Source organism: Nesoenas mayeri (genome assembly GCF_963082525.1).
Source record: "Nesoenas mayeri genome assembly, chromosome: 1".
In the NCBI taxonomy this organism is placed as follows: Eukaryota; Metazoa; Chordata; class Aves; order Columbiformes; family Columbidae; genus Nesoenas; species Nesoenas mayeri.
This window is the reverse complement of record NC_137541.1, coordinates 134,603,913-134,630,524: the sequence shown is the minus strand read 5'-3', so window position 1 is coordinate 134,630,524 and position 26,612 is coordinate 134,603,913. Positions and strand designations below refer to the sequence as shown.

At 37.6% G+C, this 26,612-nt stretch overlaps 1 protein-coding gene across 1 annotated transcript in view; it reads left to right on the top strand.

Moving 5' to 3' along the window:
• Positions 1-8,199, top strand: part of ROBO2 (roundabout guidance receptor 2) — a gene marked incomplete at its 3' end in the record, with an annotated part of 521,961 nt that extends 513,762 nt beyond the window's left edge. Inside the window, exon 32 of the mRNA XM_080358539.1 lies at positions 7,987-8,199. Within this exon, the coding sequence (XP_080214665.1) occupies positions 7,987-8,199 (213 nt within the window). The remainder of the gene's footprint in view (positions 1-7,986) is intronic.
• Positions 8,200-26,612: the final 18,413 nt, after the last annotated feature.

Sequence of the window (26,612 nt, the reverse complement as noted above, 5' to 3'; positions counted from 1 at the left end):
TATTTTTTCTCAAATATAATCTCCAAATCCTATAACCTGTCATTAGTCTGCAAGTAAACTGTAATTCGTGACTTGAAGAACCAGAAGTTTCAATTACATCATTGTATTTCATAGATATTCATGGACCTTTCCTTCACAATTTTGTCTCATCTCTTCTTTACTCAGTTATATACTGAGCAGATTAACAAAATGCTACTGCAATTTAATTATAGAAAGTAGTATTTTCTTCCACTGAGTGCCCTCTCAGTCTCCTATTACAAATAGTGAATGTTTTCTTCTTTACTTTCTCCATTACATTCATGATTTTGTAGCTATTATTTGATTATATTTCATTATTGTATTATATTTATTTTATTTTATATTCTATTCTATTTTATTATATTATATATACTCTTTCATTTCTAAACTCTAGTTATAGTTGATTTAAATTTCCCCATAGAAAAGAAACCATGATGATCATCATTTCTGCCCTTTCCCTGTACCTTGTCTCATACTAAAATGTGAACTTTGAAATAACATGACCAGGTTTGTACATGGCAGTTAAACTATTGTCACAGTCTTTGCTGGAAGATGTAGTCTTACAGGGAGTCCAATGTGTTGCAGTGGATGACTTATCAGACTACTATCCTAATTCAAGTATGGCACATAGATCGTACGGGGAGGGGATGAAGGATCCGTTGAAGGTCCTTCAAATTTTTGTTTCGACTGCTTGAATTTACAACCTTAGTAATGTTTTTCTAACATATTTTTTCATACTTACCAGAGGTGATCATGACTTCTTTATAAGATGTGCCAGTTCACTGAAAGAGAATTGTAATAAAATGTTTTATAATCAGATTTTAAAAGCACTACTTCAGATAAATTCAACAAAAGCAAATATTCTGATTTGGGTGTTTAAGAAAATGCGAGATGAGTAGGTTCCAAGAGGAAGACAGATTTCAGTTTTGCAAAAAATTCCTGTATCTAGAATTCTGAATACCTATGTTGAATATGAATATTTATCTTGAATGTATACAAAAGCATAGGAAAGAAAAATATTAGTAAACTTGTAAAATCCAATATTCAGAAGTCAGGAAACATAAAAATCCAGATTATGTTGTGTTCAGTCTTCTATGTATTTAGTAATATACTCATCTTTAATTGCATAATCATGTAGAGTATGTCCACAGGAACCTTTCTTTTTTAAGTGTACAGAACTAACAGCGTTCTTTTACTGATTCAATATTGTGTTTCATCTTCTATGGTCAATATAAAGTCATACGATTTACTTAACTGCAGTCTGTTAAAACTCTGCTCAAAAGCCAAGATTATTAATTCCTGGTGAGCTCTTCTCTGATATCCATGTTTTAGTATTTGAGTACTTTAGAGACATTAATAAATGTATCTTCCCTGTGCAGTGACCGAGGGGTGCTGGTAGCTGGCTCACAGAGATAAAAGTTTAAAATGTACACTCACGTTGTGGCTCAATTTCAGATGTACAGCTGGCTTTTCAGAGTACTTACTGCTATTTTGGATGTTGAAGCAAGAAAGTTGTTGATTCAGTTGCAACTGTAGGGCTCAAACATTTTATCAATCAACTCCGCCTCCAAGAAGAGAATTGCAGCTAATCCTGACCAGCTGTTTACCTAGCACAGAAAGGAATGGGGAGGCATGTGGCAGGCAGAGCATCCACATCCTGGACATGGTATTCCTCTCCACCTTGAATATGAGACTCCCTTTGTCTCCTCTGCAAAGGGTTTACAGAAAGCCTTCTGATGCATTGCCAGAACAGGTGTGGTCCTTCAGTCTGAAAGCTTCACCCCAGCTCTGCAGTGCTCAGCTTTACAGATATTTTAGCTAGCTGGATTTGTGTTTTCTTTTATTAAAGTCTTTGATTTGTGTTGGGGAAATCTCATAAGAAAAGCGAAGAAGAAATCCAATTAACAGTGTCCCGCTTTCCAGATTTCAGAAAACTGCTCTAAAAAATATGAGAGTCATTGCTGTTCAAAGAATGGTCACCAAGTTTTTCAAGTGGGTGAAGTGTTATCTATTTATTTCCTTGCCCTCACTATAGAAGTGGTAGAGGTGTTTTCTGAAATAATTTAAATAGAATGGAAAATAAACACTCTCAACTTCATTGTGTCAAGCTCAGCAGAATTACATGCTACTGAAACAGGTTTTAAAATGGGAAGTGAGAGAAAGCTTGAGCAGTAAGCAGTATTAACATGCTTTACAATAACAAATCATCAGAGCTTCATATGACTTTCTCTGCATGGTAAACCCATTTTCATGCAAAAAAAAAAATAAAATTGGAAAACCTGTCCTATTGCAGCATTTAATTCAAAACAGAGAGCTTAAAAATTTTCTAGTCCCTCTGGGCATTAGAAAGTGCCCTTGAACTTTTGTGATATGAATTACGTAAATTTATTTGTTTGTGGTTATATTTCTCTCTTTATGTTCTGTCTAAATCATCTAAATTACAGGTTGCAATTAATACATCACATGCCAAAAGCATACATAAGTAATGAAAATATTTCAGATGTGTTTTAAGTGTTTCACCTAAGCTTTTAGTATTTCCTCAGGCCATCACTTATCTTTGCCAAGGAACAGTGCTTTCGCTTTTTTTGGAAAAAAGTATAATATTTAATAGCATTATTCCTTTTTTTACTGCATTTGCTGCTAAGTTTTATGGTAGAGAAGTGTGATGGTTTTAGCAGAACAGTTGTTGATTTACTGGATTTGAGTTTGAACACTGACTTCTATTAAAATATAAGTGTTTCAATCGATTGCTGTAGAATGATTTAGGCAATTGTGGTTTTCACAGGTAAACTGTAGAGTCACCTGGCTTTCAGAGAGATTAGCAATGAACTGACCCAACTGTCTTTCAGATGTTTACAATCAACTGCATCATAAGACATAAGGCTGTAGCACATCTACTATAACCTCTGTTCCTGTAAAAACAGCAGTACTCAAGAGGAAAACATCTCCCCCCTTCTCCAGTTGCTGGGCACCCCCTCTTTATCAGGTTTCATATGAGCATGGCCACAATGAGTACAAAACATGTTATGTTTCACACAATTCCAGCGTAGGGCTGTCTGTTTTCCCACCAGCAGAGAATTCCCCTGGCTCTTCTGCCCATTGCATTGCCCTGCTGCTTTGTTTGCTCTATTGTTTTTTCCTGCAGAGTGATACATTGCTGTATCTTCTCCTACTGCAGTTGAAGTAGAGCCATCCATCATCCCAATCACTGGAACTAAGGACCTTATGGACTGGGAGTAAATTATGTAGCTTTGGGGGGCGAGAAAGGAAAAGAGCAAGAGTGTTTTTTGTTTGGGTTGTGGGTTTTTTTAATCTCTCTGAACCTGCTATTTTACCTTACTGTTTCCTTTTACATAATAAGTCTGCCTTGCTTAGGATCATGATAAGGTAAATGCAGCAAAAGTAGTTTCATTATTTCCAGAATGTAAATTTATTCAATACAAATGCAGTTAGCAACTCCATAGCTGACTCGACTGTTGCTTGGATTTGAATTTGAGTTTCATTTGTGGCTTTCCTTTCAACTTTAATGTAATGCAGATGCAGACTTCACTAAAATAAATGTCCAGTAAACCATAAAATAATGCTGTATAGGTGTTGAGTCCAATTTACTGTTACAGGCAAGCTCCTCTTCCTATTCAGATAAAATGAGATCCAAGTGAGGCTCCTGGTTTTAATTTTAAGGACTACAAATTATTAAAACCTGAAACTTTGCCCTCAAACTAAGTCATATTTTGGCACCTAAAATTAAGTCTTAAATCTAACTCATAAACTAAACCAGAGCCCAAAATCTCAGCAGTATATCCTGTCCAACTAGGACAACTGAAAACAAATAAGATGATTAGGTCTAATTTTCACTCTTCCTGTCTCTTCCTTTTGGAGCCCTATAATATCTCTGGTCTTTCACTTTAAACTCCTGGCCAACTGTGGTAGAATATGAGGGGGCTACAAGTGACCATTTCTGTGAGGTTGACCCCAGGTAACCTTATGAGCAAATAAAGTAATTGAGTACGTTCCTGTCTTCTGCCAAACCCATAACCTGACTTAATTTTGCAGGCTGAGATGATGGCTTAAGTTAACAAAAGAATGTTGTGCTGCCTTCCCAGGCTTCACGCCCCCTCCCCACCTTGTCTTCTCTCTGACAGTAGACCTGAAAAATACTTTTTACCCTTCAAAATTTTTTCAAGGCCTTAAAGGCATTTTTCCAATTTAAATTAAGTTTCAAGTTTATATCAATTAAGCTGCCTGTAAGGATCCAAGAGCTAAACTACAAAGAACACTGAAAGATTTGGGCATTAAGGTGTAGGATTTTTACTTCTAGCAAGGCCACACAAGGCTTGAAATCCAAATTATGCTTCAGATTGCCTCTTGATGTCCAGGGCATATCTGAAATGACTGAACAAGGGAAAAATGAAAATGCAGTTTAATGATAGAAGTGTCTTGTTTTTCATAGTCTTGTTATGGAAATTGTATATAAAAATATATTTGAGCAAGCTTCGTCCTTATAGTTAGTGAAACAATCAAAAGACGCTCACAGAATCTCTTTGATAATTAAGTGACAATTTTAATGGCACCATTGAATCAGAGAACAATGAAATATAGTTCCTAGTGTTTCAAAGTAAAATGCACTTATTCTGCATTTGATAAGCTTACTTGCAATTTTCATTTCAAAATATGCTCACAACACTCTTTTGTAAGACCATCAGCTTTCAGCTGCCCCTTTCAGGAGAGAACACTGCACGGGGTTGCCCTGTCGTCAGAAGTGATTTAAGCTTAGAACCATTAGGAAAAGGATTGACCAAAAATCACCTCCCCTGTCCCTTAAAGTCTGTTTTGTTGTGGAATGAAGCTGAGGAACTGGGTGGGATATGAAGGAATCACACCTCCATACTGAAGCTTTGGCATAACATGCAAGGAATCACTCGTGCTTCCTGTTAATAATAGGTGCTAAGTGCTGGCATATTTACCTAAAACTTTACTATCTTCTTTGCTAAAGGAAGTGCTATTGTCTGATCAACAGTACCATGAAATCAGCATTTTTAAATTTGTTTTGTTTTGTTTTGTTTTTTGTTTTTGCTAGAGTATAAGTAAAAATTATGTGTAACAATGTAATTTTTATAAAATTCCACTGTGAGACTAGAATCTGCAGCTGGGTAAATACATTTTTATCAGCTGTTATCCATTACACTTTTTCTCAAACTCACCCTAGTTGATAGACCATAATGTTTTGTATTTGCTCCAGCCAAGGAATGCTATAGATATACTCAGACTCACAGAATAAGTCGTAGTGCCTCACTAATGCTTACAGCTCCAAGGCCATGTATAAGGATACAGTATAGCCCTATTTAATAAAACTAAGTACATCTAATTTTATCATGAATGTTATGTCTGTTGCTGATTAATGAAAGAAAAGCTGGTAAAATGAGATAGGAGAGCACCCTCTGTAGAAGTGCTAGGCTGGACGTAGTGTGGTCTCTGCCATCAGAGAGATGGCAAGTATGTGTGGGCTTATAATGTAAAATGACCAAGAATTTCATACAGTGGGTGTTGATGTCTGTTTATTATACATCTGCTTATGGTATAACAATCTATATGCCATCAATTCATTTTTATCAGATGACTTTGAGTCAAAAATATTTGCTCTAAACTGAATTATTTAGAACTTATTTTTGGTAATGTGAATTCATGGGTATAAGTTCTAGACAGAAATCCCTACAGCCATTTCACACACCTTATTGTCATCACCCTGGTTTACTGCTATTCTGGACTGGATTTGAGTGGTGTAAGCTGCCATGAACTGCAGTTTATATCATTCATGGGATTCACTAGTCATCACATTTCCCCTTCAGTTGTCAAAGGTAGATATTTCCAATTCCTCAGCCTGTTCCTTGATGTCAGAAATGACATTTGTTGTTTTACAGAGATTACCAGCTCTCTATTTAATTTCTTTACCAAATAAGGCTGTTTTTATTTTTTCCTGATAATATGTTTGTTTTGAATATTCATTTCTTCTCAGTATCTTGCAAATATACTTCGCACTGAAAACGGAATAATTACGCCTATTTCTGTTTCAGCTCTGCTGTTCTTGGACTCATTCTGTTGCTGAGCTGACCTGACATATTCTTAGCTAAATAAGGCATGTTATTAGAAATTCTAATGTGCTTCATTTGAAACATATATGCAGAAGGAAATCTTTTTAAAATATAAGGAATTATAAAATACTGATCCTCATAGGATAATCACTTTCAAAACAGAGGTAACATCATCATAGTCAGTCCTGTTATTTTGGAAATCACTTTTCTTGGGAGAACAAAAGGACTGGAAGAAACAAGAGACATTTAGCTTTACTTCTTCGTTTTCACACTTATTTTTAATAATTTTTATCTTGATGTTCCAGTCCATACTCAGTATTCAATTATTACTCTTTCTGGACCATATTTATGTTCTTTGTGTTCTTATGTTCTCTATCATAAGAAGTTGTCCTGTGATGCTCACATTCCCTTAGAATCTCAGCTCGTACAGTCAGCTTATTGTGTGAAACACTCAGAAACATTTTTTCTTTTTCCTTTTCCTTTTTTTTTAAAGCAACTTTATGGCTCTTCTAGGTTGTTCTAAAAAGCTTTAAAATTGTGAAGTTTTTTGATCCCAGCACCAGAACTCAACATTTTCAGTTTTTAAAACATTATTTTAAACTGAAATCACAATTTGGGAGGCTATTTTCTCGCTTGATAACCCTTGAAACTTTTTTGATATTTATTATGTTCCTATGAGATGTCACGAGCATATTATAATTTTTAAAACCTTGCATCTCTACTGCCTATCTCTTTGCGTCATAAATGGCTGAACCATAGAAGCTGTCACCATCATCATCAGTACCAAAGGCAAAGGCGTTATTATGCCATTTTTGATTACAAGTGCAGCCATAAGCAGAGAGGAGAACTGGGGAACTTGAGGGACCCTTTTTGCATGAACTTCTGTTGTCTCAGATGGATGTTCCTGAAAGCATTAAGGAAACTAAAATTCATATTCACATCTAAAAAGAGATTCGTACTGGATAACTCTATGCTGTCTTCACATTTTCTGTCTGAAATCTAGGCTGACAGGAGGCCAGGTAAAGGGACAGTCTTGGCAATGTGTGGAAAAAAAACAAAAAGAGGAACACTCTGTATCTTCAGATCTTTCAAATTATGTAAAACACTCTAATTTTTGTTTTAGATCTGCCACTGATTTAACATTACTTATTTTACTTACATGAAATTCTGAAAAGACTCCTTCGTGACAGAATTGTTTAGGTATTGACTGAAATTTTTCAGTTGCATCATTTTTCTGAAGAATCCAGGTTATAAAATCAACATTTAAACCATACAAAGTAGGAAAACACCCTCTGATATTGTTCAGCTAGAAGAATAAGTGAGTCAGTGGGACTGTTTTTTTGAGAAATCATTTGGATAAATGAACACATTATCATTCTCTGTTGTATTTTACATCTAGACAGAGAGACTATAATAGTAAATTTTTCTTATGTTTTTTTTTTTTTTTTTCCAAAAAAATACATATAGGTGTATATAGAGTAAGTAAATCTTCCTTTTGATCTCTGCCACTCACAGGAACCCCACTGATATAGCTCCTGGTGTCTCATAATCTTTAATGCTTCCATCTTCAAATGGCTTCATTTAACTTCTCCTTCCTCCAGCAAGGCAGGCACTTATTTTTCCATTTTACATATGGGGACCTGAGGTTACATTTTAACATTTCCAGGAAGAAAAAAGAGCAGCTTGGAGGGAAGAATCCCAGTTTCGATTATTTTAGCTTAAATACAAACAGAACAAATTAATAACATGGCACTGGGGACACATATTTGCTTTCCATCTAGCGAGTGTCTTCAGTATATAGAGCCAATTTCAGCACTAGTTTAAAGCTCTCAAAAATTCTGAAGTGTGAACAGAAACTGGTTTTTCTTCTTCGTCAAAGATAGGCACTGGGCTGATGGAGAAGAGTACAGAAAAAGTGGATCTGGAACGAAGGGAGGAACATGTAGGGAAGACTGAGTCTTGCTCCTGCCATCGCTGCTGTGGGACTAAGGAAGAATGTGGAGGCACTGACCCAGCTGCTTCCATGGGCTCCCTCCCCGCCATCATGGATCCTCTGTCCCTCAGCGGCTGTAACATGCCTGGGTCTAGGTGATAGAGCAATATGTGTTACGCTTCTCTAGAATAGTTTTAATGGCCTAAGCATCTGCCTATTTTGCCTTTTCCACAGCTGGGCTGAGCAGTTAAAAAGGGAAATTGTTTTGTGGACACATCAGGATCACATGGAACAATTCCCGTTTTCATATAGCATCTTTGGGACATCTCCAGCCATTGTTTTAAGGCCGCTTCATATTAGGAGATGTTTTATGCATTTTAGCTCTTTTTAATGTGATTTGGCAGCTGGGCCTAAGAACAACAAATGAGACAATGTGCCATCAGCCAATTCACTGTATGCAAGGGTTTAGAAATCTTGGCTGCGTGGCACCTCTTGTTTCACACACCCATCTCATCGCTTTGGTGAGCTCTGCCTGACCTGGCCCCTCTCATCCTCTGAATGGAATCACAGCCTCTGCTTCCTGATCTGAAGAAGCCTGTATATTGTCCCTAGCTGATGCCCATGGGACTCTGTGCTGTTACACATGAGCTCAGACCACACGTTTCTGGGTTTACAAGCCCATGCCTTGATGTCTTTACAGGGAAAGTGTAAGCATTTCTGTTAGCTCATGTAGTTAAAGCATGCTGTGCAATTTTCAGTTAATGGTTTGTATTTGGTTTTGGCCGGTGTGATGTCCAGCACTGCCTGGCTGTCATTTTCCCCACAATGGCAGATCTGAAGAGGGCTTGAGAGCCAGGTACTCAGCTGGGGCAAACCGGCATTGATGTGCTTACATCAGTGAACTGTTGCTGTTTTACCATAACTACAACATATCAGTTTCTGAAAATTTTGCTATTGTTAGTACCCACATTGGTGATAACAGGGTAGCTGCATTGTTATTCTCTAAGTTTCTTGCTTGCATTTATTATAGCCTTTCCCCTTCCTACACCCTGCTCCTGCTGTTTGGCTGTTGTTATTTATACAGCTCAGTAATGTTTTTCAACAAATCTGTCTTTTCCAAATGTTCATTTAGGTTTGCCTGAATTTTATAAGACTTGGAAATGTTGAATAAAATTCTGACTTGTAATGCTGTCTAGACCACTGCTAAACCTCCAGAGCATTGCAGAAGACAAGTGACAGCTTTTAAGATGAACTTTTTCTAAAGAAGAAGGCATTTAATCCTCCCAAGGAAATCCTTATGAATCCAAAATGGTAATGTATTTCCTAAAACTGTTTGATCTAGAAGCTTTTCTGGGTTCTTGTTCTCTGCAGGAAAGGTTTTGCCTCATGTGTACTTATGCTTTCTTTTTTTGCTCATGTTTTCATGCATTTTTCACAGTAACAGCTTTGAAATGTGTGAAGATAACGAACTGCTCAGAGGTCTAACTAGATACTCAAGGTCTAAAGTACACGTTATTTAAAAGTTTGCCGGTTTACTGGAGAAGAGTGCTTTTTTTGTCTCTGACAATTAATTCCTCGAATAGCAGTGCAGGCAGGGCAGGAAGGCCTTTTAGCTGGCAGAAATGCAGTTTAATAATTTCAGTGTCAGCATGCATGAGGTGTAAATGTCCTCTCGGTTTGACTGTCATTTTTCTGTAAACAACTAATAGGTTATTCTGTCACATCCTATGCTGTAAAAAGAAGGTACAGTGGGATGTATTCAGGCTCAGCAGAAACTTTCTGTCTTTTTTTTGAGAACAAGATAGTGTAGGTGATCTCAGGCTGGCCTGCTTTGCAGTGCCTGGAAGATTTCTTGGGAGGGTCCCTGCTTGCCTTGATGCTGCCTGGTTGCAGGGCAGTGGCCCCTCAGAATAAGCAGCTGATGTTTAAAACCAAGTAGTGGTGGCATGGTGTGCTGCTCCACAAACAGCACCCACCTGAACAGTGACAGGCAGTGCTATGCTGGTTTGCACTTTGTGGTAAGTGATACAGTCCCCCGCAATTGCTCTCTAATAGTTAGCACTGCTCAGCACTCCTGCATGAGGCTAGGAAAAAAGCAGTGGTTTATTCTTCCCTGCCTCTTCCCCCAGATAAAATGTTTCTTTTGAAAAGTTCAGGAGTCCCCATGTTTTGCAGAATAAATATTCTATTATGTTCAGGTTGCCTACCCCGTGTACACATAGCAGAGACTTGTTGGACTTCAGCTGGTAAAAATCTCTCAGGATTGCTTTTCCATTGCACATCCTTGAGACTCTCTCAGCTCATATATTTTCCAGGCAGAAATAAATGCATGCAAAAAAACGTGCATGCACTATGAATCTGATGTATTTGGGATATGTCAGAACTTCTACACAAGCTACACAGGTGACAAAAGTGTGTGTAGCAAGTCAGATACATTCTGGATGTACTGGATTTACTGTGCATACACAAATTATCTCTGCAGTGCACACAAAAACTGGATGATCTGTCACAGATAAGTCATAGTCACTACACATGCACTGCGGCATTGAGACCTGGCTAGCTGTCAGCTTCCTCTGAGCTTGTGCTTCTGGGAACTACTGGTCTAAATAGATGGATGAAAAGTGCTGCCAGGGGAGCAGAGGCTCAGAGCCATAATAGGGACCAACAAAATTTCTCAGCTAAATACATTCTCATTAAATATTCTACCCATTATACTGTCCTGTCAGGACACAGTGTTCTTATATGTATTCTAAAATATTTCTTTCAAAAGTAGATTAATGTGTACTGACGAACATGCAACAGACTAAAGCTGTCATAAGACAATTTGAGAGTCAGCAGCTCCTGTAATCTGTATGATAGGGGGGGATTAACTGGAACAGAAGCCTTCACATAACTTGCAAGGGACTCTTACCATGCTGAGCAAGAAGAGAAAAAACCTAGAGAATCAGGTGTGCTTTTCAAAGAAAGTTTCCCTGCACCTTTATTCCTGTGTTAGTGTTCATAAGGATTTTTCAGAAATTATGAGGAATTCTTATTTATGGTATTTCTAGTCTGCAATTATGATACTGCCTACAGAAGGTGCTTGACTTACAGACAGTGTAACAACTCACCCTGTCATTGTAGAACCTAGTTAGCTATATTCTACTCTGTGTATGTTCAATCACTTTATAAGTCTATATGTCTGTTTGTATGGTGTCTGCTCCTTCTTGTTCAGACACCTGTAGCTGAGGGCTACTGATTTGGATAAGCTTGTTTCATTAGTGTGCTTCATAATGCTGTTTCAAATCTATGTTTTTAATTGCTTGGAAATAAAAGCAAAACAGGCTCATTAGTTTAATATACTCTAATACTAAAATGAATACTGTCATTAAAACTTCACTCCTACATGGAGACCACATGGACGCACGTGCAGTGCAGAGTGAGCTGTCTAGAGTTCGCCGATTTTCTAGAAAGGAGATTATAAACTCTGCATGCCAATACAAACAGAAGAAATTGATATATCAACCTCTGTTTAAATTGCTTTTAAAACATAAGTGTTGAGGGCATAAGGTGTAGATGGAAATAGGCCCCTGCCTCAGAAACAGCCAACCCATCAGAATGCAGAATACTGAAAAGGTCATCCTGAAATGGCATAGGACTGAATTTCATAAAATATAGGTATTACATTTCTGGAACCTCATTTGTGTGACAAAAACTGTGACAAGAACAGAGGTTGGCACAAAATCAATATACTCGGGCAGAGACTGTAATAAATAATAAAAATGAAGAACAGCATAAATTTTAACCAGTTTTCATTACAAGTTAAAGCCAGTCTGATTTCCTATGTGATCTCTCGAAGCTGCATAATTTCCAAAGAAACATCAGCAAAGGTATATTTTTCATCTTGGATGAAAGGTGCTAAGACAAATATCAGAGTGAGGGGCTGGGGTGATGTTCATCACCTTCACTTGCACTTGGGTGTTACCAATAGGAAAGGAGTTTTGGAGTAAGGGGCAGGAAGCAGGTGGGGACCTGACAAAACCCATCGCAACCACAGTCCTCCAGGGGCCAAGGAACCTTAGCTGTGATGTGTTGTTCAGTTCCAAGAAATCTGTTTTACATAGTGCTGAGCAGCTTCTCACCCATGAGCTGCTGGGCCCTATAGCACAAGCTCCAGTTTCAACCATCTCTACAGAGCGAGCTCAACATCCAGATCCTGACACCTTCATTTTTCAGTCAAACATACCGATAATATCAATTAACGAGCATAATCCTCTTGTGTTAATCTGTTGCTATCCTCTAAAACTTCAGTGACGCTGCTGTTATGAAATGATAAATCCATTAGTTGCAACCTTTTCAACTCAAATAGACAGGAGTTTCTCAGCCTGGCTCAGCCTGTGGTTGCAATTGTCTTGCTGAGACTGAGACCTCCTTGGGCAAGATGAGTGACTCAGCTCCCCCGCTTTCCTTCCTGCAGGGAGGCAGGGAAAGTTGAGCCTAGTCCTCCATAATACGTCTCCATTTAGACTGACAACTTCCCGTGACTGCGGGGTTAACCTTGTTATGACAGCACAGCTGCAGTTGCCATCTCTCTGCATCGCAGATGATAGCACAGCCTTCCTAAAGTAATAGCAGCTCTCGGAATCACAAATTACAGCAAGTGTTTCATCTCTTGTGTTGTTATTTAGCCCCAAATGACTCTGACATCGGTTTCTAATGGTGCAGACGTGTTTTTTTCCTGCTTTCTCCCAAACGAAAGGTTAGCAGAGGACAGCGCCTGTTATACCGGTTCTCTTTTGTTATTTTATAATGAAAAATATGAATTGGTGTCCACTTTCATGTTCCAATTCAGCAAGTACTTTGTTACTTGAACACCTTTTCCACTCTTCCATCAAGAGTAATAGGGCTTAGAGGCATCTGTATTTTGCATATTTTTCTACCTGGAAAAAATGTATCTTTAATGTAAATGCTAATTTGAAATTTTATTTGACATGTACAACAATTTTTTATTTTTCAGTACCTGAGGATTTGGTTATATTTTTGGTATAAAGACAGTAACATGGTAGAAAGACTGATGGTACCCATGGAGTGTGTGTTTTTTATTACTGTCAAAAGATTTCAGGTAGAGGGCATGTTTAATTAGATCCTCATTTCTCAAATTCCCCTTTAATGTTTTCCTTCTATCACATTACAACACTTAGCAAACACAACTTAGCATTGCAAGATTGGATCTCTGACCACTGATCCTTTTTTCCAGGCGTTAGCAGACCACTGTATTACCTCTTCACTGTCTACATAACTCCCCAGATAAACAAATTTTCTGGACAAATGTCACGCTACCTTCTGGATAACTATTATGTGATGTTCTTTACTGCTCAAATGTCTATACTACAATTTTATGCAAAAAAATTTAATAATATCCGGGTGTCTTAGAACTGGCTATTATTAGACAGAAATAAATTTTGTGAGTGGATATTTTTAGTGTTGACAGATGTAGAGTGCAGCATTATTAAATTTCTTCAGTTGCCCTCTGTGTCTCAGGAAAGTGCCAAACCCAGTACAGCTTTTAATTGCTTCATTCTCTACTCAGTAATTTTCCTTCTGTTATTAGCACGGGCTGCTCAGCAATCACTCAGAGCCAAGACATTTGTTGGAGATTTCCTTTGTGTAGTGTTTGTGTTCTGCCTCTCAGCGCTCTGTAACGCAGTTCTGCACATGAATTTCTGCTCTACACTGTAACTGGCTCCAACTGGCACTTGCAAGAACTTGGAGAAAATATATTTCTTTATGAAGCAGGTCTTACAGCTATAACTGGGCCATATTTCTTACATGGTTGTGCAAAAAGAGCTGAAAATATTTGGAAGATCTGTTAACACACAGTAGACATATGATTTTCCCCACGATTGTGGGGAGGGAGGAATGCAGGAAGGGGAATACCAGCATCAAGTACCTGCAGGCTGCCCTGGGTTGGAGAATCCTGGCCTGAACAGTTTGATCCAATCTACAGGTATCTATCTTTCAATGTATCTATCTCATATAGAGCTGCAGTCATTATATCTGTATAAAATGCAGAGGGACATAGAATTCACCCAAATAAGGGCAAATAATGAACGAGAATATTTTTATACAATATATCTTGGTTTCATCAAATTCAAAATAATATTCTATTTATTGGAAGGTGCAAATCTATACACTCTGCTGACATGAAACCATGTAGGAATATAATGATATAGACTGATTTACAACTGTATTCAAGCAATGGATGCACAGTGGTTGGACCGAATTCAACTTTTATTGCAAAGTTCAAAGTCAGAACAATGGGACCAGCGCTACACACCAAGTGGTACTTAACTTATCTGACAGCTTGTCATCACTGCTCCGGGGATCATATTGAATCTAGAGTGTCAGAGTCTTCATGTTGTGATGCAAGATGATTTCAGCACAGGTGGGCAACCAGACATGGAAGGGCATGGTTGTGTGTCTCTGAAGGCAACTGCCAAGTAAGTGGTTTGCAAGTTAGAAGATTCATATTGAAGGGAGGAAAGTTTGATTTCCTTCCTTGAGGCAACCAATGGAAGTGAAAGTGTAGATGAAAGAACTTAGGCATTTTGGAGGGATCCTTCAGGAACACATACCATAATAGCACTGTCTTTTCTGATTGATTATGCAGTCTGAATCTTTGCCATTAGGTGTGTGGCGAAAGTATTATGCTCTAGCTCTCCCTACTGGATTATTATTACACAATTTCTGTTTTTAATGGGTGTAATGTATGTCTGTGTTAAACAATTAAACAGATAATCCAAGCATCTCACTGCATTGAATAGATGTTTCATACTTCATGTGCATTGCAACAGATATGGCTATGGCTTGTTTCTTTATTTTGCTAATTCTTACTATTTTGCAATATATCAGAAAAAAAGTATACTGTTTCTCCTCCTGCAGTTTATGAAAATTCATTCTAGAACATGAGAATATTTATTTTGTCTGTGATTCCAAAAGTATGTAGGTGATTTTTAAGAACTTAAGGTAATTTTTCAAAAGTGAGTCAGGTTCTTAGAAGCTTGAACTTCAGTGGTTTTCACTGAAGCTTAGTTGCTTGTGTGAACAAATTTTAGTTCTGTTTAAATACATGCTGTTCTAATTTAATTGATTTTTTGAAAGCTAATGGATAAATTAGTCTATACAAATTTCATGTTTCCGCCATAGCCAGTTGTGGTTATCCACTTTTTCCAAGGTAAAAAGCAAGCAGAGATATTTAAGGTGGGTTAAAATATGCATAGGTTATATTTTGCCTGTCTCTCTCAGTATGACATCTGACATATCAGGACTTCGCTAAGAGAAGGTAGGATCTTCACAAATAAAAATTTGATTAAAAGATGTTTACCCACATATTGCAATGAACTGGTCTTTGCTGGCAGCAAGATGACCTTTTTGACTCATTATGCCAAAGAAAAAGTGTATTTATACCTTACTCGTATGATGGGCTTTTGACATAGAGTTTCACGTTTCTTCTGAGACATGATATCCACTGAAAAAGTTTACAAAGAATCTAGTCATATGCTGGAACTGTAAATGTAATAATTTGCTTTATAAAATAAAGAGAACAAGGTTTTGTTTTTGTTTTTTTTTCATTAATTGCTGCTTCACTGCAAAAGTCTGTACAACAACAACAGAAAAACAGAATGTTTTTCATGTACCTATGGTCTGAAAGCAAGAGGCACTGAAATTCTAAATTCCTCAAGAATATGGCAGGCTTGATCTGGGCAGTTTATTGGTGAGGGCCAAAGTAAACTAAGGGAATAAGATAACAATCAAGCATGTAGAGATCAGGGAACCATTTGTTCTGTAATCCTTTTTGGTTGTTGTTTGGTTTCATTTTCTTGTGTGTGTGTGTGGTTTTGTGGTTTTGTTTTCTTTTCTTTTTTTTTTTTTTTAAGCATCACAGAATTCCCTAGAATGTGTCTACACCATCAGATAACTTAGACCTTCATTCAGTCCTGCTTCCTTGTCCCCTCGTTATGCACAATGTAAGGCAGTTCACTCCTGAGCTATCTTTCACAGCAAATCAGCTAACTCCTTTTGAGAGGGAAATATGATGCAGCTTTGCAAAATAGTCCTAGAACTACCTTTGTACCATATGGATGCAACTGCAGCATGTTGGGCTCCCTCATCTTTCTGCACACCTCCAACGCAATTCCTGCATCCTTACCTACTCCATTGTTTCCTCATGCTGCACTCAAAGCATTTTAATCAATCCCTACAAGGAGTAATAATCCTATTCAGGACCTTTTAGCTGCAAAGGACATGGTCTGTCATGGAGTAGGCATGGGTCTCTCTCTACCACTGCATGTAGGCGCCAAGAATTTTGCGGTGGAATAGATACTTTCCATGATATAAGTTTAACCATAGGACATGCCAGGTACAAACTGAGATTTTATGTGGCCTGAATTTTTGAACAGTCTGTCTATGAACAGAGCAAGGGCATGCCTAGTTAATGTTTTACTCAATGTAATCTTATTTTAACATCAAAATACTTTAGCAGTGACATTACTGAAAAGTATCTGGGCCTATAAATCACTCTGTCTGTACAGAGCCTCTAGTCCATCCTCTTTTTTTAATTTGTCTTGCCACTTTAGATGTCCATTACTTGTATTAACATGGTTTACTGACATAGGATGTTTATGTAAAATAAATCAGTGGATTAGATTGATCAAAAAGATATTTTTATTTCAGCTAAAACTATTTTGAGACATGTTTGATAGTGCTAAAATATTGGCTTTAAGCATACACTCTTCATTTCAGAACTGCTTCTTAATGGCCAGCAATTCAGAAGGGGCAGGATTTGCAATGGAGCTGAGCATGAGCTCCCAAAGCTATGCAGTGGCAAAAAGTGGTTAAGATGGTATTGACTGCACAAGGAGCTACAGACATGGGAAAGGACTGAGTTTTTCCTCCCCAGCTGAAGAATATTAGCTTGACTCAATCTACCACTGGTTTGGTCCAACAAGTACAAGATATAAAAAAGCTAGAGAAGATGTAGAGTAAGGAAAGAAAATAAAGCTAAGCACTGAGTAAAAAAATGTCATGAATTTTAAGAGAGACATACAGAACATAACTTGTTTAATTTGTGGAAAAGCAGACTGAGAGATTACTTTGGTGTTACTGATAATCTCTCCCAGTGGAAAAACAGGTACTAACTGCTCTGTAATGGAGAAAAAACAGAACCAGTATATGCAAGGTATAGCTGCATGAATTCACATGAGAAGCAGCAGAATTTTCATGCAAAGGTGATTAAGAAGTGTAATAAACCACATGCGTAAGTGATAGATTTTCCATTTCTGATGTCTTTATGTTAGTCCTTAATAAAATAACTACTTGGCTTAAAGACATTCACCTCAGCAGAGCCCTGCATTAACATAGCTATACTGCTTCTGTGACAGCTTGTTTCACAAGTGTATTGGACAGCATAGAAATGGATCCAACCCATTAATGCAATTAGTTGTGAGCTGTAGTCATATGTTTGAGATCCAGCCTGAAGACAGAATAGATGAGCAAATGTATAAAGCCATCCATCAAGACAGGGAGCTGAAATTTATATGGGTGTGTAAATTTTTGCTGTTCCAAAATGATAATCCATAGCACCTTTCAGTTAATCACATTCTTATGAGGTGTATAGAAGAATAACTAAACATGTGGGGTTATTACAAAAAGATCTTAACTAGTTCTTGATACTGAGCTTGCATCTTCTTTTAGAAGAATATTGAGGTTGTTTCTAAACTGGCTGCTCTCAAATTGGGCAAGTCTCCTTGGATCCAGAAAAACTCCATTTGGCCTCTACTCTTTCTTCATTGCCCCTTTCCCTCTTCTTTTCTCTTGCCTCAAAAATGTGTTCTTCTCTGGCAGTCACAGGGAAATACAACATTTACCCTGACCCAATTAGGATAAAGACACAGAAAGCAAGCAGAGTACAAAGGCTGTGACCCTAAGTAGGGGTTTCATGCTGTGCATGTGTAGAATTGAAAAGAATACAAATTTTATTGCAGACAAAAAAGTGCCTGCCCTTCTGCTTCTGGGTTATTTTTTGTTTGTTTGTTTCTAATTATGACCATGAACTTCTAGATGAATGTGAAAAAATAAAGCAGTATGTTGAGCTGAACGGCACAAAGGCACCCAAAATTACCAATAATATCAAGAGCCACCTACAGAATTTATGGCTTATTGAAGAGACTCCCTAAGCCTATATACATCTCATCTGACATAGAATTGTAGTGTTTAAAAACAAAACTGTACACCTGAGAAATTGATGAATGGAAGGACAAATCCATGGAGCACTTTATCAACTGCCTGCCATTTTTGGTACAGCAACCAGTAAAATCTCACTCCTTCTGACAAGGAAAGAATCATTAAAACTGTATGCATCTGGTGAAAAAACTTAGCTAAATATGGCCTACTGATGGCATCATATATCAGTTTATGACCTGGTGTGGAAAAAGAAAAACCTGCAGAAAACATCCCTTTAAGAAAATTTATAGGAACTAAAATAACTTTATTATATCATCAGGTGTGCCATAAACATGTCTTAAAAGCATTTTAGATGGTCTGTTTAAGGGAAATAGTACTTTTAATAGTATAATCTAAAAGCAAACACAGTTAATGGAGACTTGAATTAAAACAATATTCTACAAAATAAGCCTTCTAACAGCTGGACAGTCACATTGTTGTCAAAATTTGTTGTCACATTTTTATGATTAATATATCCTGCTGTTTGAATGAATCTAATTTTTATCTTTATATGTATTTCATGTAAAACCCAGTTGCATGATGCCCACATGTATTTCTTGTAAAGCCTACTAAGTGACAATTTTTTTGTCTTCTTCCACAAGCAAGTTTTGGAAATAAAATATCTGCTGCCTGCTGGCTGATCTTTGATCCTTGATCCTCACTTGTGGAGCAGATTTGGACTGCAGTAAATAGAAATAGCATTCTGTGTGGGCTGTGACTAAACTCATTTCAGCACATTTGGAGGGTGCTAAATAAGTCAGCCCTCATTTGCTGAGTTTCTGACTGGAGTCATGAAAAGTGAGACAGTGAGGATCAAGAACAAAATGTCCCTAAAACATATGCATGGAGCATTTTTTTCCTTTCTCCCCCATGGCTTACTGACAGAAGTGATGCATCAGATGTATTTCATAATATGATCTATTAACACTGGTAATTTGAGTAAGTTCAAACAATATGTTTTTCATGCAATGGAACAATGATAGTACATAAATATGTGGGTGTACATTTGTTCTGAGCATAGACACAAAATATACAATGAATATTTTAATCCAAATCAATTGTCTTCTAGAAGGAAAATGTACTGTCAGCCAAGGACCCTGTGTAAACTAGTCAGTTGTTTCACAGGAGGGTTGCTTCTAACACATAGTACAAGAGAATGGGATTTATTTGACCCATTTCTTCAAGCTGTGCTTTTCTGATGTGGCTGTTTCCCTTTTATTCTTGTCTCCCTTTTATCACATGGAAGATGATTAGGAGGGACAGTGCTGTCACTCACTCTATTCTGCCGTGAGTTCTGCAACAGTTCTGTTTCTCTTAAAGTTCTGATGAGTGGAAGGCCTATGTGATAAAACTTCAGCATTTGTTTTAGGGGGAAAAAAGTTTCTGTCTTGTGGCTGCAAAAAATGCTTCAAAATAAGATCCTTCTGTTTTTAAAATGTACCAGAGTAAAAAAAAAAAATGTAATTCAGAAATTATCATAAAGTCATAAGTGTACATCAGTGAGATGAATTTTAACAGGGAAGAGAGAATAAAGGGAGATTTGATTTATCATTTTAAAACACTGATGTATATTAAGTCTGCAGAAAGAGAGGAAGAGGAGCCAGAAGAAAAAAAAAATCAGAAAAGATGCTAAAGAAGAGGTGAGGACATTGAAAAATTGAATGGCAGCCAGGGACTGATAATGAATATAAGGTACAGAAAGTAGTTTTGTATTCTTGTCCTAGTCCATTATTCTGATCATATTTCTAGACTTTGCTATCCTTAAAATAATAATAATAGTAAAAAAAATTTACTAGCTCACCAAATAAAGCCTTGAAAGAAATGGTGAAGTAGTATGAAGGAAAGAAATTATAGTTGAGAGGGTTTTTGTCAAGTATGTAGTCTGACACAGAAAAAAAAAAGAAAAAAAAAATTAAATTGTTCAGGAAGAAATGCAAGGTCTCTTTACTCTGCATTTTTCCATCTAATAGTTTAAGAGAGGATAGGCTAAGAGGAACAATCACATTCTTATTTCAGTCAGTGTTATGTTAGACTGAGGCTTTTTTTTTTTAGCCTTTCAAATGCTCTTCTTACTGATAAGAAATGTAAACTTGTATACTCACCTAGAGCAAGATGCGCAGCTCTTCTGCCTCCCACTGACAATTCAAGGCAAACAAGCTGTGATGTGAGACCACTTGCTCTGCAAACTGTTCCTTTGTCTCAGTGGATAGTAAGGAAGGGCAAATGCCAAGGTGAGTTTGAGAAACCTGTGCAAAGACGGAGTGCTGACTTTCAGACAAATGCTGGTTTGTAGCTGTACAAACATCCAACCTGTTGAATACTACAGGTTTGGCAAAATAGATGAGAAAAAGTATTTTCACTCGTTAATTTACCTGGTGTTCTTGATTCACTGCCTGCTGCTGAGTTGCACAGCTGAGCACATATACCTTGTAGATAAATTTCATTGATGTATAGATTTAAAATAACATGTTATACTGTATTATATTACAGCTTAGGGAAGAGAGCAACCTCTGTAACAGACCATGGGCTATTCTATACATGTTTTTATCTGTATAATTGTTTTTAAGATAGCCATCTATATTTTAGTACAGTCCTGCAGTGCATCTAGGCAGGTTGTGTTACTTCAAACTAGACCATGTGCAGGCACAAGCCTGAGAAGTGTTCTTCTCCATATATTTTTCATTTGTGCATCCTGAAGTTTCAAACTGTCCTCAGACAGACAGAAAACTATAATCTTTCTAAAGCTGATGGTCCAGAATACTGTTCTTGTATTTGGCAGAAAAAGGAAATACATTTTATATAAACAAGGGGAAGAAATAACTGATTAAAATACTTCATTACCCATAGTGTAAGGTGCATTTTTATTGGTTAGGTGCATGAGGTTTGGACATATATTTAAGATTTTAGCACAAAGTAATAGAGATTTCTGGCCTAATATATATGAGGGAAGCAGCAAGGAAGTACGCTCACTGGCAGAAAAGTACTTAAAAGATACCTGACAATTTCTTTGACACTACTGACTTTAGACAAAGAATGTGAAAAATCAACTTCATGAACATGGTTGTCCCTCTGAGGCACAGTGTAGACTATACAGGGATAATTAACTTTTCTACTTTTTAGCCTGGCCTCCTAAAAAACAGAGTCTGTGTTTGCATGCTGTCCCCTGTGTCCGCTCTATTTCCATTTTCTCTTAACATTCGAATGCATAGATCAGTTTTAACTAAATGGGAAGGAAAGACAGAGGTTTTCCAAGATTATTTCAATTCTACAAGTTTCATGACAACTATTGGAGGAGAGATACTCAAACTAATACCTCTAGCTGAATAACTTTCCTGCCTGTCCACAGCTGTGTAAGACCAAGTAATGAGCAGCAGGTTGCACCACATTCAACCAGTCTACCCTGCCAAGGACATGAGGGAGAGCTGTGGTACAATGAAGCTATATGGCAGAGAGAGGCAAAGCAGCAAAAGCATTTTTGATGACAAAGAGTGCAAATTTAAAGGAAAACAATCTTCAATACTGCTGTAGCTTGCTGATATTTGCATTCATTATAATATTCCCTTTATTATGCATATAGCAATGAATTTACTATAAGAATCAGGGGGTTTAAACAGAGTCTTAAAAGAAAGAAAAGCTCCCCTTCTGAAGCTCAAAATCTCTGACCTGTTGGTTCTGGAAAGGCTGTTTGATGATGTTCTGGGAGAAAGACAAGGCAGGTCATCCTATTCTTTATTAAAACCACAACAATTTTAAAATACTGGTCTTAAATCAGTTCATAGAAAGATATTGATGTGTGTGGGGGGGTACTTTCTCCATTATATAGGATTCAGAGAAAAGCTATTTTTTCCATGAAAGTTCTCATTTAAACATTTTTCTAGGCTTGCAACGGAATTGTGTGGGGCAGATATATGGCTTTTCACAGAAAACAAAAATTAGATATTGAAATACAGCTTTAATAATGCTGTTACAAAAGCTTTGCAGAGTTGCTGGGTGAGCAGGTTAAACAACATTTGCTGAAGTGCTTAACACTGTTGGCTACAGGTTGATTACTGAGGTTCCTAGGCTCTGCAAATAACAACATCCTGGCACATAAAACCTATACAAGGTCCCAATAGTCTTTCTACTTACAGTGATTGTGAGATTATATTTTATTAAAACTGTTTACAAAACTTTGGGTAAACCCAGATCAATTTTTATTCGTGTAGTATGAGGTGTTTGTAATTAGACCAGGAATCTGGAGGGCAGTCTTTGCATCAGAATATTTGGTAAGGGGAAGTAGGGGAAGATAGCACTGTGAGTTAATAACTCTTTTCAACTTTTGATGAGGATTATCAAAAATGAATGTGGAAATATAGAGTCAGTTTAAATTGAAATATTGAGGGGGAAGGAAAAAGTGTTTACCACCTGTGGTTCCGGGTAGAGAAGCACACTCAGAGGTAGCTGAGAGCATTAGATTAGTGACTACAGTGATATCAAGGGAATTTTAATTTGTATAATTTATTCAGTCATTAATAAGGAGGACTAGAGTTTTATGTAGAACTCATTTTTTATATCAGTATGTGTAACAGGCAACTCAGCAAGGAAAAACTTCAGACTGAATTTTATTAAGTAAAATGGATATGGTAAGTACCACAATCATTAGGGATGGATTTTGGATACAAATACAGGTGTATTAACATGTAAATGATCCAATTTAATACAATCAGAAATGTATTAAGTAAAATAGATTGGCAGTGTTTATGAGCAAAGAACTCTGAGGAAAAAAAAAAAGATAATAATAATTTGCAGAAAGATGAGGAGGATAAACTGTGAAGTAAAACATGAAATATAAATTATTTAAAACCTCTGTGGATGAGTGATAAGTTGTTAAGTTAATTACAAGTAACAACAGAGAAGTAAAAAATGGTATGGAGTCAAAAACTTTGGCACAGATTTAATGTCATTGAAAGAGACAGAGGAAATGTAGAAAAGAGCATTTGAAGAATAAAATAGAATAAATGAGTCACTGTTGCTTGCCCTAGAAGGACAACTAGGGGGGAAGTATCCCTGTGATGGAGCTGACTCCTGTGGGTGGATGAAGAGGCAAGCAAAACAAGTAAAATGAATGAGAAAAGAGCAAATGTAAGACAAATGTAACCTTTTTCTTTTCAAGAAACTAGAGTCCTGTTCTTGGTAAACCCTTTGTTACAAAGTTGCTTTTGTCTTATTGTGTTCCTTACAGCACTACAAACTACCACAGGAAAGGGTTTATTCTTTACAATGCCATAGTACCCATGGAGCAGCACTCTACCGTGTCTGTCCCAGTAATGCGATATGCACCCATTTGCATGGAGGTTCTTAGACAGGTGGAGATGAAAAACTTTACCACACAATTATGTGTGTGGTAAAGATAGCTTTCTCCCCTAAAAGGGGAGGAGGAGTTGATCTAGTTATTGGTGGTAACAAACTCTAGAGAAAAAATATTAGAGCTATGTGTATTTTCAAGCATGTTCTTAACAAAAACCAATCAACCAACCAAATAAACAACAAAGGCACAAAAAACCCCCCAAACAAACACCTCAGTAGTTGCAATGCATTTAGGGAAGTATTGAACATCAAACTATCTGTTTAGTAGTAGAAAACTGTCTTTCTGTGTCTAAAGAAGAATACCTTCGCTCTTCAGATTTCAGTTGGTGGTAGTTTTGCATGTCATTTCTTTTGCTCTATGATAAAAAAAAAAAAAAAAAAAAAAAAAAGATATTTTAACATTTATAAGACATGGATTTTCCAGGATTCTGAGACTACAAATAATGTTGTCAAATTTCTGCAGAAAACACAGATAATTTTCATTTCTTTGTCACTCTGTCACTTTACTAGTGCTGAAAATAAAGTGGCACAAACCAGAAAATTTTTTAAAGATAGAGTCCTTTTTTTTTCTTGTTTGAAGCTGTGCACAGTAAAGATGCAGTGTCCAGCAACAAAACTGAGGGTGTGGATGAATTGGTGCCATGCCTACTTATTTCCAAACCAGGGTAAAACATTAAGTTGAAGGATATTCCTGACAGGAGCACAAGCTCTTCCTTTTCTCTAGCTGCTGTGTCCAGGGGTGTATTGCTTGGGAAGATGACAAATCTTGAGATTATCTGTGCTTTTTTTCTTTGCCATCTTCTTGGACAACACCTTATGGTTACTGGAAATGAAGTAATAGTTAATGCAACACTGTGTTGGAAAGAAATAGTAAACAATGAAGTGTTTCAGTAAGTTGACTGTGAATGACAAGGTTCATTACAGGCAATAGGTAAAGGAAGTATCTTGAAAATTTTATTACATGTCTAAAGCAAAAAAATAATAATAATAAAAAAAAGCAAAACCAAAACGCAACCCACTCTCAACCCTATTCATTTTCAGGGCAATTAAAACCTTCAGCATTTGTGAGATTACCTAGAATAGGTGAATAAGGTGAATAATCAGCTTATTAACAATGGCTTTGGAAAAAGGAACCTTTTAGTGAACATAAAGAGCTTGTGAAAGGTCTTCACACTGAAAAAGGAACAATCGAAGAGGTTGAGAAAATGCTGTGGCTACGTACTATCTACCTCATCTATAATCAGTAATAAACTAGAAGGGTGTACACTGTATTAGATAATTGTGCTAGCATCTTGACAGATATTTCTTGGTAATGCTCAAATCAAAGCACACCTACCATGGATTTTCCTTTTATCTTAGGAGAAGCATATCTATTGAAGCCTTGTGAGAGAAGAGTGAGGTGTTTTTATTCTGGCAGTAAGCATGGTCATATTCTGTACACAAATATTAGGAAAAAATAGTGGGTTTAGGAGGAAATAACTAGGAATTATAGCCAATGAGTAAAGTCTGCATGATCTGAAGTGAATGAGGGAGATTTGGAGAAAGGTCTCATTTGAAGAAGAGCAAGGGAGGTGGTTTATTATGCAGTTTAGTTCTGATAATCTAGAAGAAAATTATGGAAACTCAATTTACCTTTTCTAATATAAGCTTTAGCTGTGCAATAGACCTTGAGATTGCCATGCTATGACGAAGAAATTAGGAAAACTGTGCATTCCCTGACAGTGAATTTTCTAAGGTTTTAGTAGCCTGCAGACAAACCAGTGCTCTTTACGGAATTGTTCAACCCACCCTTACAGCATCTTTTATCACATTTGTTTGCTTCACTTACACTGTTGCTCACTGTGTCATTCAGCTCATATCTGCACTGCACCTGATCAGCAGGCAGCAACCTGACCTGTGCCCTGGATCCATCTCCATCCCGCGCAAGCAGGAGGGGAGGGAACCCCTTGCTAACACAGTTCCCTGCAGCTCAGCCTGCAGCCAGAAAGGCTGTGGCTGTGAGGGAGGGACGGTGACCATCATCAGAAACCTGGGAGCCTGCTGCCTACTGTGTGTCCTCAGAGGAGAGGTCCTCACAACAGGCATACTGAGTGTTGAGCTTCACAGTCTCTAGGAGGTGGTTGCCTGTGGTGGAAAATAATAGTTATGTGGCTTGGAGTGCCCAGAGTAAATGATTGTGACAGCCTTCAGTGCTTCAGGCAGAAAATGGCAACATGGTCCTGCTCTGAAATCATTATGCCATTGAGGAACACTGTCCCTTTGGCCTCCTTCCTGCCTCCCAAAGGTGGCAGGAGCCTTGAATGGTGAGCGAGGAGTTCCTGACTAAACTCAAAAAAGAGTACAAGGCATGGAAGCAAGGATAAGTGTCTTGGGACAAATATAGAGACACTGTCCAGGTATGCAGAAATGGGGCTAGGAAAGACAAGGCTCACAGAGAGTTTGACTTGGTGAGTGGTCTGAGGGCAACAAAAGAGTGTCTACAGGTATTTCAACAGCAAAAGGTGCCTGTGCACCTGCTGCTAAAATGGAATAGGGGACCCACTGACAGGAGAAATGGAAAATGCCATAGTGCTCAGTGCCTTCTGCACCTCGATCTTTACTGGTAAGTTTTACCCTCAGGAATTCTCAGCCCCTGAGACCCGAGGGGAAATGTGGAGCAAGGTAGACTCACCCTTAGTGGAGAAGGACTTGGGAAGGTAACATTTAAACAACCTGGGTGTACATGAGTCCCTGGGACCTGACAGGGTGCAGTCACAAGATGCTGAAGGATCTGGCCCATGTTACTGCAAGTCCTCTCTCAATTATTTGTGAAAGGAGGATCCAGGGAACTTCAAGGCACTCAGCATCACTTCAGTCTCTGGGAAACCACTTCCAAACATGAAGTAGATGAAGGTGGATTGGGAATAGTCAACTTGGATTTATGAAGGGGAAATCATGCCTGACCAACCTGAGAACCTTTTACAATG